The 14100-nt window shown below is 42.5% G+C and overlaps 1 protein-coding gene across 3 annotated transcripts in view; it reads right to left on the bottom strand.

The window, feature by feature from the left end:
* MDFI (MyoD family inhibitor) overlaps positions 1-14100 on the bottom strand; it is a 59088-nt gene that overhangs the window by 23037 nt on the left and 21951 nt on the right. For all 3 annotated transcript variants that reach the window (XM_040337666.1, XM_040337667.1, XM_040337668.1), the window contains one exon: positions 1212-1336. In XM_040337666.1, coding sequence (XP_040193600.1) covers positions 1212-1269 — 58 coding nt within the window. In that variant the 5' untranslated portion in view covers positions 1270-1336. The remainder of the gene's footprint in view (positions 1-1211; positions 1337-14100) is intronic.

Below are 14100 nucleotides of genomic sequence, written 5' to 3'. Positions count from 1 at the left end.
AATTTTTATATTTTTTCATTTTACATTTCTCATTAACATAGGGTGGGGGGGGGCAAGATCTGGGGGCCCCCTTGTTAAAGGGGTTACCAGATTCAAATAAGCCCCCCGCCTGCAGACCCTGAAACCAACGGCCAGGGTTGTCGGGAAGAGGCCCTTGTCCTCATTAACATGGGGACAGGATGCTTTAAGGTGGGGGGGTGCAAGGTCCCCTGCCCCAAAGCACCCACCCCCCCCATGTTGAGAGCATGCGGCCTGATATGGTTCAGGAGGGGGGCGCTCACTAGTCCCCAAACACTTTCCTGACCTGCATGCTCGGATAAGGGTTCGGTATATATTTTGGGGGGCCCCACACCATTTTTCGGCGTTCCCCTTAAAATCCATGGCAGACCGAAGGGCCTGGTATGGCCTTGTAGGGGGAAGCCATGTAATTTTTATTTGGCGTGGAGTTCCCCCTAAAGATTCATACCAGACACAGTACCTGGTATTGTCCAGGATCTAAGTTGGATCCCTGTTCATTGAAGTCGGACGGATGTTGGACTTCAAGTTGCAGGGCAAATTTGGATCCACAGTCGTACGACTATCGTGTCATTCCAGTGTGAACCCGGCCTCAGAGGAGGTTGTGAAAGACAGTTTCACAGGTCATACACCATAGCAAGACATAGCACCAGAAGCAACAAGACACAAAGTACTGTAGTTATACTGCACCAGCAAGGTCTCTCCCAGGCAAAGATTTCAAAGCAGATTGGGGTTTTAAGATGTTCTGATTAAGCTCCTTTGAAGAAGCACAAAGAAACATGGAATGTTGAGGACCGTACACTCAGTGATTTACCAAGGAAACGTAATGCAGCAGATGAAAGACACATCATGCTTACTTCTCTTCAACATTGGAAGATTTTAAGCAGTGTCATCCGCACAGAACTGCTGTAAACAAGTGGGACCCAGGTACACCCACCTACTGTTTGACACAAAGTGGTCTTCATGCAAGAATTGCCGCCAAAAAGCCATTCCTCCAAAGTGGAAACAAGACTAAGCGACTCAACTATATAAAAAATATAGGAACTGGGGTGCCGAAAAATTGCAATTTCTTTCCTTTTTAATGACACCATTGACGCAGGGACATTTTCAGGAGCACCACCCACTTTTGTACACAGGAAGTGAAATGGGGGTGCAGTTTGGCATCTTTGCTCTGGACACCAGATGATCACACTTACCTGACTCCATTCTTGCTGTGCAGGTATGTTCAGGAGGAAAATATGTCTCCAGGGACATCAGTGAAATCTGTGCTTACTTCAACAGTTGGTGCACTGTGTTATAATCCTTCCTGGATTTCTGTTTTCTGAAAAAAGAAAAGATAGAGTGAAGTAAAAAAAATAATAATAATAAACACAGCACAAAACTCAACAGCAAACATTTATTATATTGTTGCTTTTAGATGTGATGGCTGCATGCTTTTTAAAACTTTCTTCGATTTCCATCCGGTGATCTGGCCAAGTACGTCTGTTGTTTTTCAAGAGAACAAGCTCTCCAGCAGAATGTATCAGACAGACTGAGACAGACTATTTAATATTTATAGGGTTGCTTACAACCAGATTACCAAATAAGCAGAGTAGGAACCTCCCTATGGGCCCGTAACCCTTAAACAGCCCCATGACAGATCTAAATAATATTGCTTTAATCTTGAAAGAAAATTACAATGAAGATTTCTTAAACAATTTCCATAAAAATAGGTCACCTCAAAGAAACAAAAACTTTACATTAAATACTCTTAAAAGCTCATCTTAAAAAATGTACAGTAGTTTTGACAATCTCCATCTATTACTTAGTTCAATGTTATTCCACTAGAGCAAACACATGGGAAAATTCCAGAAACCCGTTTGCTGTAACTGATTATAAAGTATGAGCTGGAGTTTGGCTTAAATTTGTTAGTGTATCTAAATCCATCTTACACTCCCCTGCCTAGACTGAAAATGCTGCTGTCTAAAACTGACCCCATGCTCATTCATGCAGAGTGGGGGGGCACTCGAATACATGAGGTGTGTTACTGGCCAGATAACTATGTTTAAACAGAGAAAAAAAGCCTAAAAAAAAAAATGCAGCCACCAAATCTAATGTCACGTACACACGGTCGGAATTTGCGACAATAAATGTTCGATGTGAGCCTTTGGTCGGAAATTTTGACTGTGTGTAGGCTCCATCGGACATTTGCTGTTGGAATTTCCGACAACAAATGTTTGAGAGCTGGTTCTCAATTTTTCCGGCAACAAAAGTTCTTGTCGGAAATTTTGATCGTCTGTATGCAATTCCTATGCATGCTCGAAATCATTGAACTTCATTTTTCTCGGCTCATCGTAGTGTTGTACATGACCGCGTTCTTGACGTTCGGAATTTACGACAACATTTGTGTGACCGTGTGTATGCAAGACAAGTTTGAGCGAACAATCTGTCGTAAAAAAATCCACTGTTTTGTTGTCGGAATGTCCGATCGTGTGTACGCGGCATAAGGGTTTTTTTTAATTTGGGTTTAATACTGCTTTAAAGGGTCACTAAAGGAAAAAAATGTTTTGCTGAAATGACTGTTTACAGGGTATAGAGACATAAAAGTTAACTGATTCCCTTTAAAAATGATTAAAAATAGATTCAATTCAATCATATAATGTGCCTACAGTTTCACTTTAGTTTTTAAACTGGTTTCATGTTTCTGTGAAGTAAAGAGACCCACAGAACAAAAACAAACAAATCCAGGGCAGTGTTTTGTTTTTAAAATGAATCTGATTGGTTCTGTTAAGTTTTAGACACACAGTAATGACAGCTTAGACCATCGTGAAAAGCTCCCAGTATGATGGTTATAAGGAAACTGACAACCAGGAAGTGTGGAGATCACAGCAGAATTACAGCAACTTCAAAGCAAAAACGAACAATGAGGACATGAAACCAGTACTGCAGCAAGGTAAAGGAAGCTATTTAGATCTTTAGTGATCCTTTAAGCTGGTCATTGATTTTCAAATAAACATTTGTATGAACATTCATTCGTATGAAAATTCTCCTTAGAACATTTGATGATATGACAAATTTTACTTGAAAGCACTTCAAAAAAATTTGCTTTTAACACTTTATTTTGGAGTGAATAGATTTTCCCGAATAAAAACCCATTCACTTTTAGGAATTATTTTGTTCGAGAAAAATGCTGCTCCTTTAAAATGTCTTATCACTGCAACTGTTGATTTGATCCCAATAACAATTAGAAAAACCAAACAAATGTTCTTAAAACAAAATATTTCAAATTAAATTCTACTATGATACCAGTCCACCCAGTTCAACCTGTGTGGTGTGGGTGTGTGCGTGAGTTTATGTCAATAGCAATTCCCATATCCCTGTATATTCCGTTTGTTAAGATGCTGATTTAATATATATATTTTTTAAACTTTCAACACTCCCTGCAGACACCACCGCTTGTGAAGGAAGTTCATAATTCTCACCGTGCTGAGAGTAAAGAACCCTATATGTTGTTTAAGGTTAAACCATTTGTTCTCTAGTTTCAATGAATGGCTAGCTGCAACCGAATAGTTTGTTTCCTATGCCAGAGTCACCATTGAGGTATTTGTATATCTCTATCATATCTCCTCTCAAGTGTTCCTTCTCCATTGAGAATAAGTTTAATGCTTGTAGTCGTTCCTCATAACTTAGGTCATCCAGTCCCCTTATTAGCTTGGCCCTCCATCTCTGGACTCTCTATTTGAAGACTAGTGGCCAGAACTGGACAACATACTCAGAATGCAGCCGGAAGTGGTAGAATTATTATTTTATCTCTCAAGTAAATCCCCTTTTTTATGCATGCTAATATTCAGCTTCCTTTGGTTGCATTGCCTGCCATTGTTGAGCCCAGATCCTTTTCCATCCTGGATTCCCCCAGTGGTTGCTTTACATTTTTCAACATTAAACCTCATTTGCCATGGCCTCCTCAAGTAGGCTTTAATGTTGGGAGGTAGCGCAACTTCTCTATCATGTGACCGCTGTGATTGGCTGTCCCAGTGGTCACATTATCGGAACCATTCCGCTGGCTCCCGATCAGAAGCAGTAACAGAGAACTGTTTGAGACAGTATGTTAGGAGCAAGCAGTGAGCGTGCTCTTTGCTCACAACCTCAGGTCGTCGTGGACATAAGTGGAGTAGCTTGGCATTAAGAATCACTTTTTCTGCCTCCACATACGGTATATGCTTTGTGTGGTCAGCAAGAGATTAAAGGAAAATTAATGTCTGTTTTTATTTTTTTAGACATACTTGTCAATAAAATCCACTTAAAGTACATGTAACCCAATCACTAAATTCATATTTAAGCTTATACTGTATGGGCCAGATTCACGTAGGAGAGCGTATCTTTGTGCGGGCGTAGCGTATCCTATTTACGCTACGCCTCCGCAACTTAGACAGGCAAGTGCAGTATTCACAAAGCACTTGCTCCGTAAGTTGCGGCGGCGTAACGTAAATCAGCTGGCGTAAGCCTGCGTAATTCAAATGTGGAAGAGGTGGGCGTGTTTTATTAAAATGAGCCGTGACCCCATGCAAATGAAGCGCCGATCGTACGGCGCATGCGCGCGCATGCTCAGTATCACGTTGAATTTACTCCCTAAGATACTCCGGCTCAATACCTGTGCCGTGAACGTAACCTACGCACATCCCCATTCACGTACGGCTTACGTAAACGACGTAAAAAGATACGCTTGTTCCGACGTCCATACTTTGCATTGGCTGAGGCTCATATAGCAGGGGTAACTTTACGCCGGACGTAAGCCTAACATAAATGGCGTAGCGGGCGCAAGTACGTTCGTGAATCGGCGTATCTACCTAATTTACATATTCGATGCGTAAATCTACGGAAGCGCCCCTTGCGGCCAGCGTAAATATGCACCCAAGATACAACGGCATAGGAGACTTACGCCGCTTGTATCTTGGCCAAATTTATGCGTAACTGATTCTAAGAATCAGGCGCATAGATACGACGGGTCACATTCAGACTTACAACGGCATACGTGGAGATACGCCGTCGTAAGTCCTTTGTGAATCTGGCCCTATATGTTCAGGTATTTTCTGTTATAGGGTGACAATGCTGTGTGCCTGTCTTATTATGTGTTGTCACCCTGTCACATGCATATTCAATGGAGACTATAAGAACCCATGTTGGCACTCATTGTGCACATTCACTGTTGCCACCATCAAGAAGCCCTCCCTGACAGAGATATGCACATAGATGGAAAGTGGATTGAAGCTCTAAGATACAAAAATAAATGAAAAAATAAATGTAGTCATTGCCCCTATATATGCCAGGTTGGGGGGGGGGCTAATGCAGTTAGGGCATGGGAGTCAATCACTCTACACCAGGCATGTCCAAAGTCCGGCCTGCGAGCCAATCGCGGCCCACGTTCTGGTTTTGAATGACATATATATCTTTTGTGGCCCCCGACGATCTCCCAGCGCCGGGGCCACAAAAGATGTATATGCCTTGGAACGGGAAAGGGAGGAGGCAGGACGAGCGCCGCCGCCGTACACACACAGGAGTATTTCCTGTTTACGGGCGGTCTCTGTAATAGGAAGTCCCGCGCTGCCATTGGACGACTGTTCTGTCCATCAAAGGAGGCAGGACTTTCTATTAAAGAGGCCGCTGTGTAAACAGGAGATTCTCCTGTAATTAATTTATTATCACGCGATTGTAATATTGCGAATAATAGAATGGGTTAAAAATAACACAGAAAAAAGGTGGGTAAATATGGAAATTACAATCAGTAAAACATCACTGGGGAAATTAATTTGGATTCCGGCACATTACAGAGAACTGAGCACAGATACACATTGTATTACTAAGCACGCTTTAAAAATATGGGACAAGATACACAAGAAGGAAAACTGGGATTATAACTCACCTTTTATACCACTAACCAACACAAAATATTTCACACCAGGAGTAGAAAAAGTGTTCGGAAAATGCATTATACAAGAAAACACACAATTAAAATACGTAATGGAGCAAAATAAACTGTTAACTTTTCAGGAACTAAAAAATAAAAAGGAAGTGATTCTGATTCATGGATGGCGGTATGCGCAATTAAAACATTTCTTTGAAAGACTACCTCAGCCTATTCGATCAGTAGAAAATATACGCCCCCTGGAGAAATTATGTGAAGAAAAGGCTGGGAAGGGGATAATCTCCAAAATATATAAGATATTCAACGAGTTAAAAAAGCTGGGCATACCGCCATACATCAAGAAGTGGAGGAGGAATTGGGCTCATATGTTAATGATTTCGAAATGATACAATTAATAAAGAGGGTGCATATACTATAATGGAATTAAATTAAATGCCTCGTTCATTGGTATCTTACCCCGGACAAGGTACATAAATGCTCAGGGACAACATTACAGTTATGCTGGAGGGGCTGCAAGGAAATTGGAACTATGGCCCACATATGGTAGACATGTCCCAAAATTTGAAAATTCTGGGGGGAGATAAGACAAATAATCAGAGAAATAATAAATATTGAAGTCCCAGATGACCCGTGGGTATGCTTGTTACATGGGTTTCCAACGCCAACTAAACACTACCTGAAAACAATACTCCCACAGCTCTTGAACGCTGCAAAGAGCCAAATACCCATACACTTTATCTACAACAAAGTAGATGACATTTATAATATGGAATACCTGAGGTTCAGCGAGGGAGATGAAAGGGAGGATTTCGAAGTATTTTATGGTATTCTACTTTCCGTATAATATGATATGGTACAGGATAATATAATAAATCCGAATTATATTAGGTAGAAGGGAGAGGAGGAGAAAAGTATATGATAAAGAGAGAAGATGGAAGTTGAAGACATATTAGAGGGGTGAGATCGGTGGGTAGGGGGGGCCTTGGGATATTTGAGATGATATATCTATATTAATAATTATCTTTGTGATATGTTATGTACAAAGCAATAATGATATGTGTATATGGAAAACTAATAAAGATAAAAAAAAATAAAGAATACAGTCAGAAGAGACTTTCTTAGGCTTCCTCCAGAGGTTGCTAGGGCTTCTTTGAGCAGTGGTAGATTGGTCTCTTTACTGAGCAAGAATGCAATTGGTGCTACACAGACCACCAATTTAAGTGGGTCCTTCTAAATCACCATGAATCTAAGGCCCGGTACACACGGGCAAACATGTACGATGTAACCGGTCCGTCGGACCGTTTTCACCGTACATGCCTGCCAGAGGGCTTCTGTACGATGGCTGTACTAACCATCGTACAGAAGTCCGCGCGTAAACAATACGCGGGGCGTGTCCGCGTCGTCGCCGCGACGATGACGCGGCAATGACGCAGCGACGTGGGCGGGCCTGCCATTTAAAGGCTTCCATGCATGCGTCAAAGTCATTCGACGCATGCGAGGGACGGCGGGCGCTCAGACATGTACGGTAGGTCTGTACTGACGACCGTACATGTCCGAGCAGGCAGGATTCCAGCGGACGGTTTTAAAACACGTCCAGGAATATTTGTCTGCTGGGAAAAGGCCCGGCGGGCAAATGTTTGCTGGAATTCGGCCCGCTCGCGCCTACACACGACCGAACATGTATGCTGAAACTGGTCCGCGGACCAGTTTCAGCATACATGTTTGGTCGTGTGTACGGGGCCTAAGGGGGTTGTCTTCTACTGATCATAAATGTTAAGGAGCACTTCACTGACCACTAAAGTAAGGGGTCACTTCTCCACTGACCACCAATGTAAGGAGACAATGCAATTTCTTTAAAGCGGAGGTTCACCCAAAAATCCACTTTTTGACATTAGCTCCAGCATACTGCTAACATCTGCAGTATGCTGTTTTTTTTTGTTTTTTTTTTGTACTTATCGTTATATGAGCCCTTGTTATCCAGCTCCGAGCGGGGAATCCTGCGGGGAATGGGCGTTTCTAAGCGAAGAGGAGTTAATTGACGGCTGCTAAGGCACGTCACGCCTTCCGAAAATACACAAAGTCACACTCGGGCGTTTACGGCGCCTGCGCCTGCCGTGTAGAGCTGACTGCGCAGGCGCCGTAAACACCCGAGTGTGACTTCGGGTATTTTGGGAAGGCGTGACGCGCTTTTGCAGCCCGTCAATCAACTCCTCTTTGCTTAGGAACGCCTATACCTTGAAGTAATCCCCCGCTCGGAGCCGGATAACAAGGGCTCGTATAACGATAAGTACAAAAAAAAAAAAAAAACAGCATACTTCAGATGTTAGCAGTATGCTGGAGGGATGTAACTAATGTAAAAAAGTTTATTTTTGGTGAACCCCCGCTTTAAGCATTATAATTTTTACTGAGGATTTCCATATAAAATGTATACAAAACAATTAGGGAATACATTAAAAATTAAGTAGGACCTAATGTCCACATATAGAACTAAAATATTGACACCCAGTGATATGTGACATGTTATGTGAATAAGACCAGAAAAACTTCCTTAAAGAAGAGCAATACTCACCCCAGCTCCAGCGATGCAGCGTTCTCAAGCTCAGCCGCTGACATCTTCCTTTGTCATTGGTTGGGGGGGGGGAGACGTCACTCCCACACGTGCGTGGTAGTTCAGTCAGATTCAGCATTTCATTGCATTTTAAAGTCTGTTTTTCTTTTTTTTTAACAATAGATTTTTATTGAAAGTATTAACTTAACAGTACAGATTAAAATTGTCACATTAATCCTAAGTAACCAACCGAGTTACCTTGGTTCATAAGATTGTTCTTATAACAATACATTATTTGGTAGCCTGTACCAGCCTACCCCTATTGGGTTCAATCTGTAGGCATGGCTAGGCTCCCAATTGTGTTAACTATTTGTATATAGAAAATCATAAAGAAACAGCTAATGTATGCACATACATACACACACACACACATATACATACATACACATATACATACACACATATACATATATATATATATATATATATACATACATATATACATATATATATACATACATACATACATACATACATACATACATACACACATACATACACACATACACACACATAACGCAAACATAACAACAGAAAAATAAAAGAGTTGCAGGGCAACTCTAGTGTACATTGAATGTGTACCAATTTCCAGGGGGTACAGGGAAATAATACTGGGTAAATCAGGTATATGGATCCCTGATCTTCAAGGAGAAAAGCCTTGGATATTTAACTTTTGAGTAGTTTTCAGCTCCAGAAACTGCAGCATGTGACTATATACAGGGCATATTATTATCTTACCATGTATAGAGGAGTCATTTGTGACTTTTTTGCCAGTCTTGAGACACTTTTCCAGGTGTGGATTTATCCGGTATGTTGTGTTCCTTTGGTAAAATGCCCCATGAGCGTAAGATTTTCAGACCTTGCTCCAAGTTGTTGATCGAGTATGAGGTACCTTTATGGTCTACGAGTATTTTCGTAGGGAATCCCCATTTGTAAATCATGTTGTGATTCCGTAGGATCTTGGTAATCGAGTTGAGATTTTTTCGTGCTAGTATTGTTGCTTGTGAGAGATCTGCATACAAGATGATACCTGTGTATGGGTCCGGTAGCGGGGAATTTCGTCTTGCGAATTGCATTAGTTGATCTTTCACTTCATAGAAGTGTATTCTGGCTATGACGTCTCTTGGTAATTTTTCTGAGATGTGAGACAGTTTGGGCAATCTGTGAGCTCTGTCTATTTCAAGTTGCTGTTGTGGGATTGTTGGAAGTAATTTTTTAATCATATCCTTTATGAAGCGTTTCAGTTCCGGTGGTTTAACATTTTCGGGGACGCCTCTGAATTTTACGTTGTTGCGTCTGGCGCGGTCTTCTAAATCTGCCATTTTCATTCTGAGATGTTTAACTTCATCTTCTAATTCAAAGTGAGAGTCGACCATTTCATTGTGTGCAGATGTGAATTCACACATTTTATTTTCTACATAGTCTACTCTTTCTCCTAGCCATTTCCAATTTGGATTTATGCATGAAGTTCATCATATCATATTGTAATGCGCCTCTCAGGGAAATGATCATGTCTTTTATGGTAGAATCCAATATGGGTTGTCCTGCTGTGGGAATAGCATTTAGCTTCTCATCATACGGATTTATATGTGGTATGTGATTATTTTCCAATGAGGGGTTATTGCCTTCCTCAGAAGAAATCCTTCTTTTTTGTCTGAGAGGGCTTGCCAGTTCATTTTGTGTATCAGGGGTGCTATACCATTTTTGTCCACTAGATGTCTCCTCTTCCCCATCTGAGTCAGCAATGTTATGCTCTGAGCTCTGCTCTGCTCTATGCTCTGAGCTGTGATGAGGGAGGGAGGAGTCAGCACCATCTTTATTTGTTCCTCGGCTAGCCACGCCCCCTTAAAGTCTGTTTTTCTTTTCTGGTCAACGATAATATGAACATTTATTTGATTATTATAACTGAAAATAATGTTGTGGTCTTGTTCAGGTGGATATTGGAATGTGATCTGCTCTGGGTGTGACATTCACTAATAACACATTTTTATTAGGGCTGTACAAATTAACTTTTAATTAATCGATTAATCTTTAATTTTTTTGATCGATCAAAATCTTTTTGATCGATTAAAATTCTTTTGATTGGTACTCACCTCTCCGCCGGCTTCTGGGCCTTCAGGGAGTTCCGTCGGAGATCCAGTGACGTTACGGACACCGGCGGGGCTTGCTGTGTCCATCTGAAGGGCTCCTTTGCTGTGCCTTCATATCTGCATGCCGGCGGGACCTTACTATCTGCCACACGCAAGGACTGTTACACTTCCCTCTATCAACCTGGGATTCTACAGCCATCCACTGGGAGTTGTGATAGTTCCCTTCACGGGACATCTACATGCCGACGGACTGATGTTAACCTCTCATCATCTGGATTCAGCAGTGGTATCGTTTTACACATTTTTATACCAGTATCACACTTAGCTACATGTTTTTATGACTGCTTTTAGTACGGTTTGGTATTACTCGCACCATTTTTACAGTTTATGTAGCTACATCGATCTTATCTCCAGTGCAATATTTATTTTGTTACCTACTTGAAGACTATAAAAGTTTTAATGCTATTCCCATCGAGCGCTGCCTTTGTGTGTTTTTTGTATCCTGCTATCCATTTTTCCAGTGGTTGGTAGCTGCACTGGGAATCAGCCTGCAAGGAGATCAGCTAAAAGTAGTTGGATCTGTATGTGCGTTATAATTAATCGAAATTAGTCGATTAATCAATTAAAAAAACAAACGATTAATCGAACAGAAATTTTTTGATCAGTAACAGCCCTAATTTTTATATATATATTACTGATCACACTAATGTACCAAATGCTGTAAACAAAACAATTTTTAGCAGGGGTTCCCTGAGACATAAATTATATCTAGGGCACCTTTGGGGGGAGAGTCCCGGGCCAGCCGAGTGTCTAGTGCAACCTTGCTGGATATATGGGGGGCTCAGGTAAGTATTAGGGGGGCTGAGGAGGGCTGCTGTACACTGAAGGCTTTTTATCTTAATGCATAGAATGCATAAGGATAAAAAAATCTTCTGACTTTAAGGATTTTAATTGTAGCCTATTTAACACTGGGCTAAAATTGTTAAACACATTTTTTCTTGAATATTACTCACTTATAGACTGGGGACTTGAAGTTTGTTTTCAGTAGTTGTATATTTATTAGCATAGTACTATTTTCTATAGGAACTATTACCTGTAATTTGTTTAAAAATCAAGCATGCTGAGAGGCTGAGCCAACTGCAGGTCCAGGCATCCAGGTGGATCCCGACTGATCTTGAGTGAAAACGGGTCAAAGGAGTGCAGAACAAACTGTGATCCATAGGAGAAGTATAACCAAAAATGCTTTAACACTTGTTAACACACATTACATTCAATGTACAGTAGGGAAACTGTTTCAGTGGCAACCCAGTGCACCAACCCAACGCACCCACAAGCACATGCATTGCAGCACATCACAAGGCATGGCAGTGTTGACAATTTGGCAGCCAGTAAAAAATGGGCGCTTTTCTCCTGCCAGTAAAGGCCAGTGACAGGAAAAGGTTGCCATTTAAAAAATTACTGTGACGCTTGGCTCAAAACTGCACATGTGCCGAGACCATCCGAGTGCCTCCTACCAATGCTGTATCCTGGCCTAGGCCAACAAGGCCCAGGCCTAGGGCAGCACTTTGCAGGGGGGCAGCACGGACAGTGTCCCCGCCGGCCTGCGCTACACTGTTAGGCAAATTAGTTTAGCACCCCCATAAATTGTCCGCACTGCTTCCAGTATGTGGGCGGTTGGCATTCTGCAACTGTGGGGGGGCTTGCTTGTAAATTTTTTACCATCCCTGTCTCATTGCAGAGATTTCCCTTCACTTCCTGTCCCATAGTCAAACAGGAAGTGAGAGGAAATCTATGCGAATTAAGGGAATCCCCCCCCAGGCCATCAAAACTAGTGTCCCCACTTGAAAATTTCAGGGTGGGTCTTAAACCGCAAGGGGTGTGGCCTTGACAGGAAGGGGTGTGTCATATTTAAATTAGGGCTGCACGAGTTTAGTCAGGCCTAGGGCAGCACAAAACCTAAATACACCCCGGCCTCCTACAGTGTGTTTTGGCGGGGGGGGGGCATGCCTGGCGAAGGCAGTGCCTGAGCATGTCATGTGTTTTCATGAATGTGAAGTCATGTGCGGGTCTGCAGGATGGGAGCAAGGAAAGCCGGAAGCGGGATTTCAGTGCTGTTTGGACTGGAGTGGATTGAAGGGACCACCTGGCGTGGAGAAAGACTGTCACTGTGACTTAGGAGGGATTACCTGTAGTTATAGTAAATATATCCTAAATGTGCACCGCTTAGGAGATATTCATCCTGCATGCATACTGTGCCAGACCGTCAAAACTTCTTGCCAGAAGCAGGGACTCACGCACGCATGCGCTACTCACAGCGCCGGAGCCTGCAAACCTGGAAGAAAGGCCATGGCAACTTGTCAGCCCTCTCAGCAGTGACCGGGCGCATACATACTTACATACATATTGCGATGCATACTAGCACAATATGCCATTGTCTTGCAGGGTTTTTTTTTTTGTTTTCTTTTTTTCTGCGGTTTACTACCACTTTCATTTCTACCTTAAATCACATTGCTAACTGCATATTGTACTTGTTTGTAGCCAGAGGGCCAGATTCTCGTACTTTTGCGGCGGGCGTAGCGTAAGCCATTTACACTACGCCGCCGCAACTTACTGGAGAAAGTGCCGTATTCCTCAAGCACTTGCTCCGTAGTTTGCGGCGGCCCGGCATATCCCCGCGTAATTCAAAGGGGGCGGCTTGTATTTAAATTAAGCGCGCCCCCGTGCCGATCGAACTGCGCATGCGCCGGGCTTAAAAAAGCCCAGTGCGAATGCTCCAGTTCTCGACGGAAAATGTCAATGACGCCGACGTGTGCGTCATTGACGTAAAGTCGTATTCAAGAACAACTTAGGAAAACGACGTACCCGACGGGAAAAGACGACGCGGACCCGACGCCATACTTAACATGGCATACGGCGGACTGGCGTAAGGTTACCCCTCATATAGAAGGGGTAACCTTACGCTTACGCAAACGACGTAAGCGACGGCTACGCGACGCAAATTCGTTCGGGAATCGGCGTATCAGGCTCATTTGCATAAACAAATGAGACCTGAACCTAAACGCCACCTAGCGGCCGGCGGCAAATTACATTTAAGATCCGACAGTGTAAGTCACTTACACCTGTCGGATCTTGGCCGTATCTATGCGAAAATGATTCTAGGAATCACTCGCATAGATACCTGGGCCAAAAAACAGAGATACGACGGTGTTTCCTGAGATACACCGTCGTAACTCTGCTGAGAATCTGGCCCAGAATACTTAAATTTGCACTGAAAACCACATTTTTTTACTTTTGGAAATGCCAGTAAAAACTTGGCAGTGCAAGGAAATTTTGGGTGTCGTGTCCGTAATATTCAATCTGGTAGGTTGGCAACACTGACACATGGTAATCCTGGTACACTGTGCCAAAAACAAACGCTCTATTTCTCTTTTTGTTTTGTTCTGATGGGTTGGCCGATTTTTTGGAATTGGCTACTTAAACACAGT

This window comes from Rana temporaria, chromosome 2, assembly GCF_905171775.1.
Source record: "Rana temporaria chromosome 2, aRanTem1.1, whole genome shotgun sequence".
NCBI classification, from domain to species: domain Eukaryota; kingdom Metazoa; phylum Chordata; class Amphibia; order Anura; family Ranidae; genus Rana; species Rana temporaria.
Note: the sequence above shows the minus strand (reverse complement) of the source record. Positions and strands in the feature narration are given on the sequence as shown.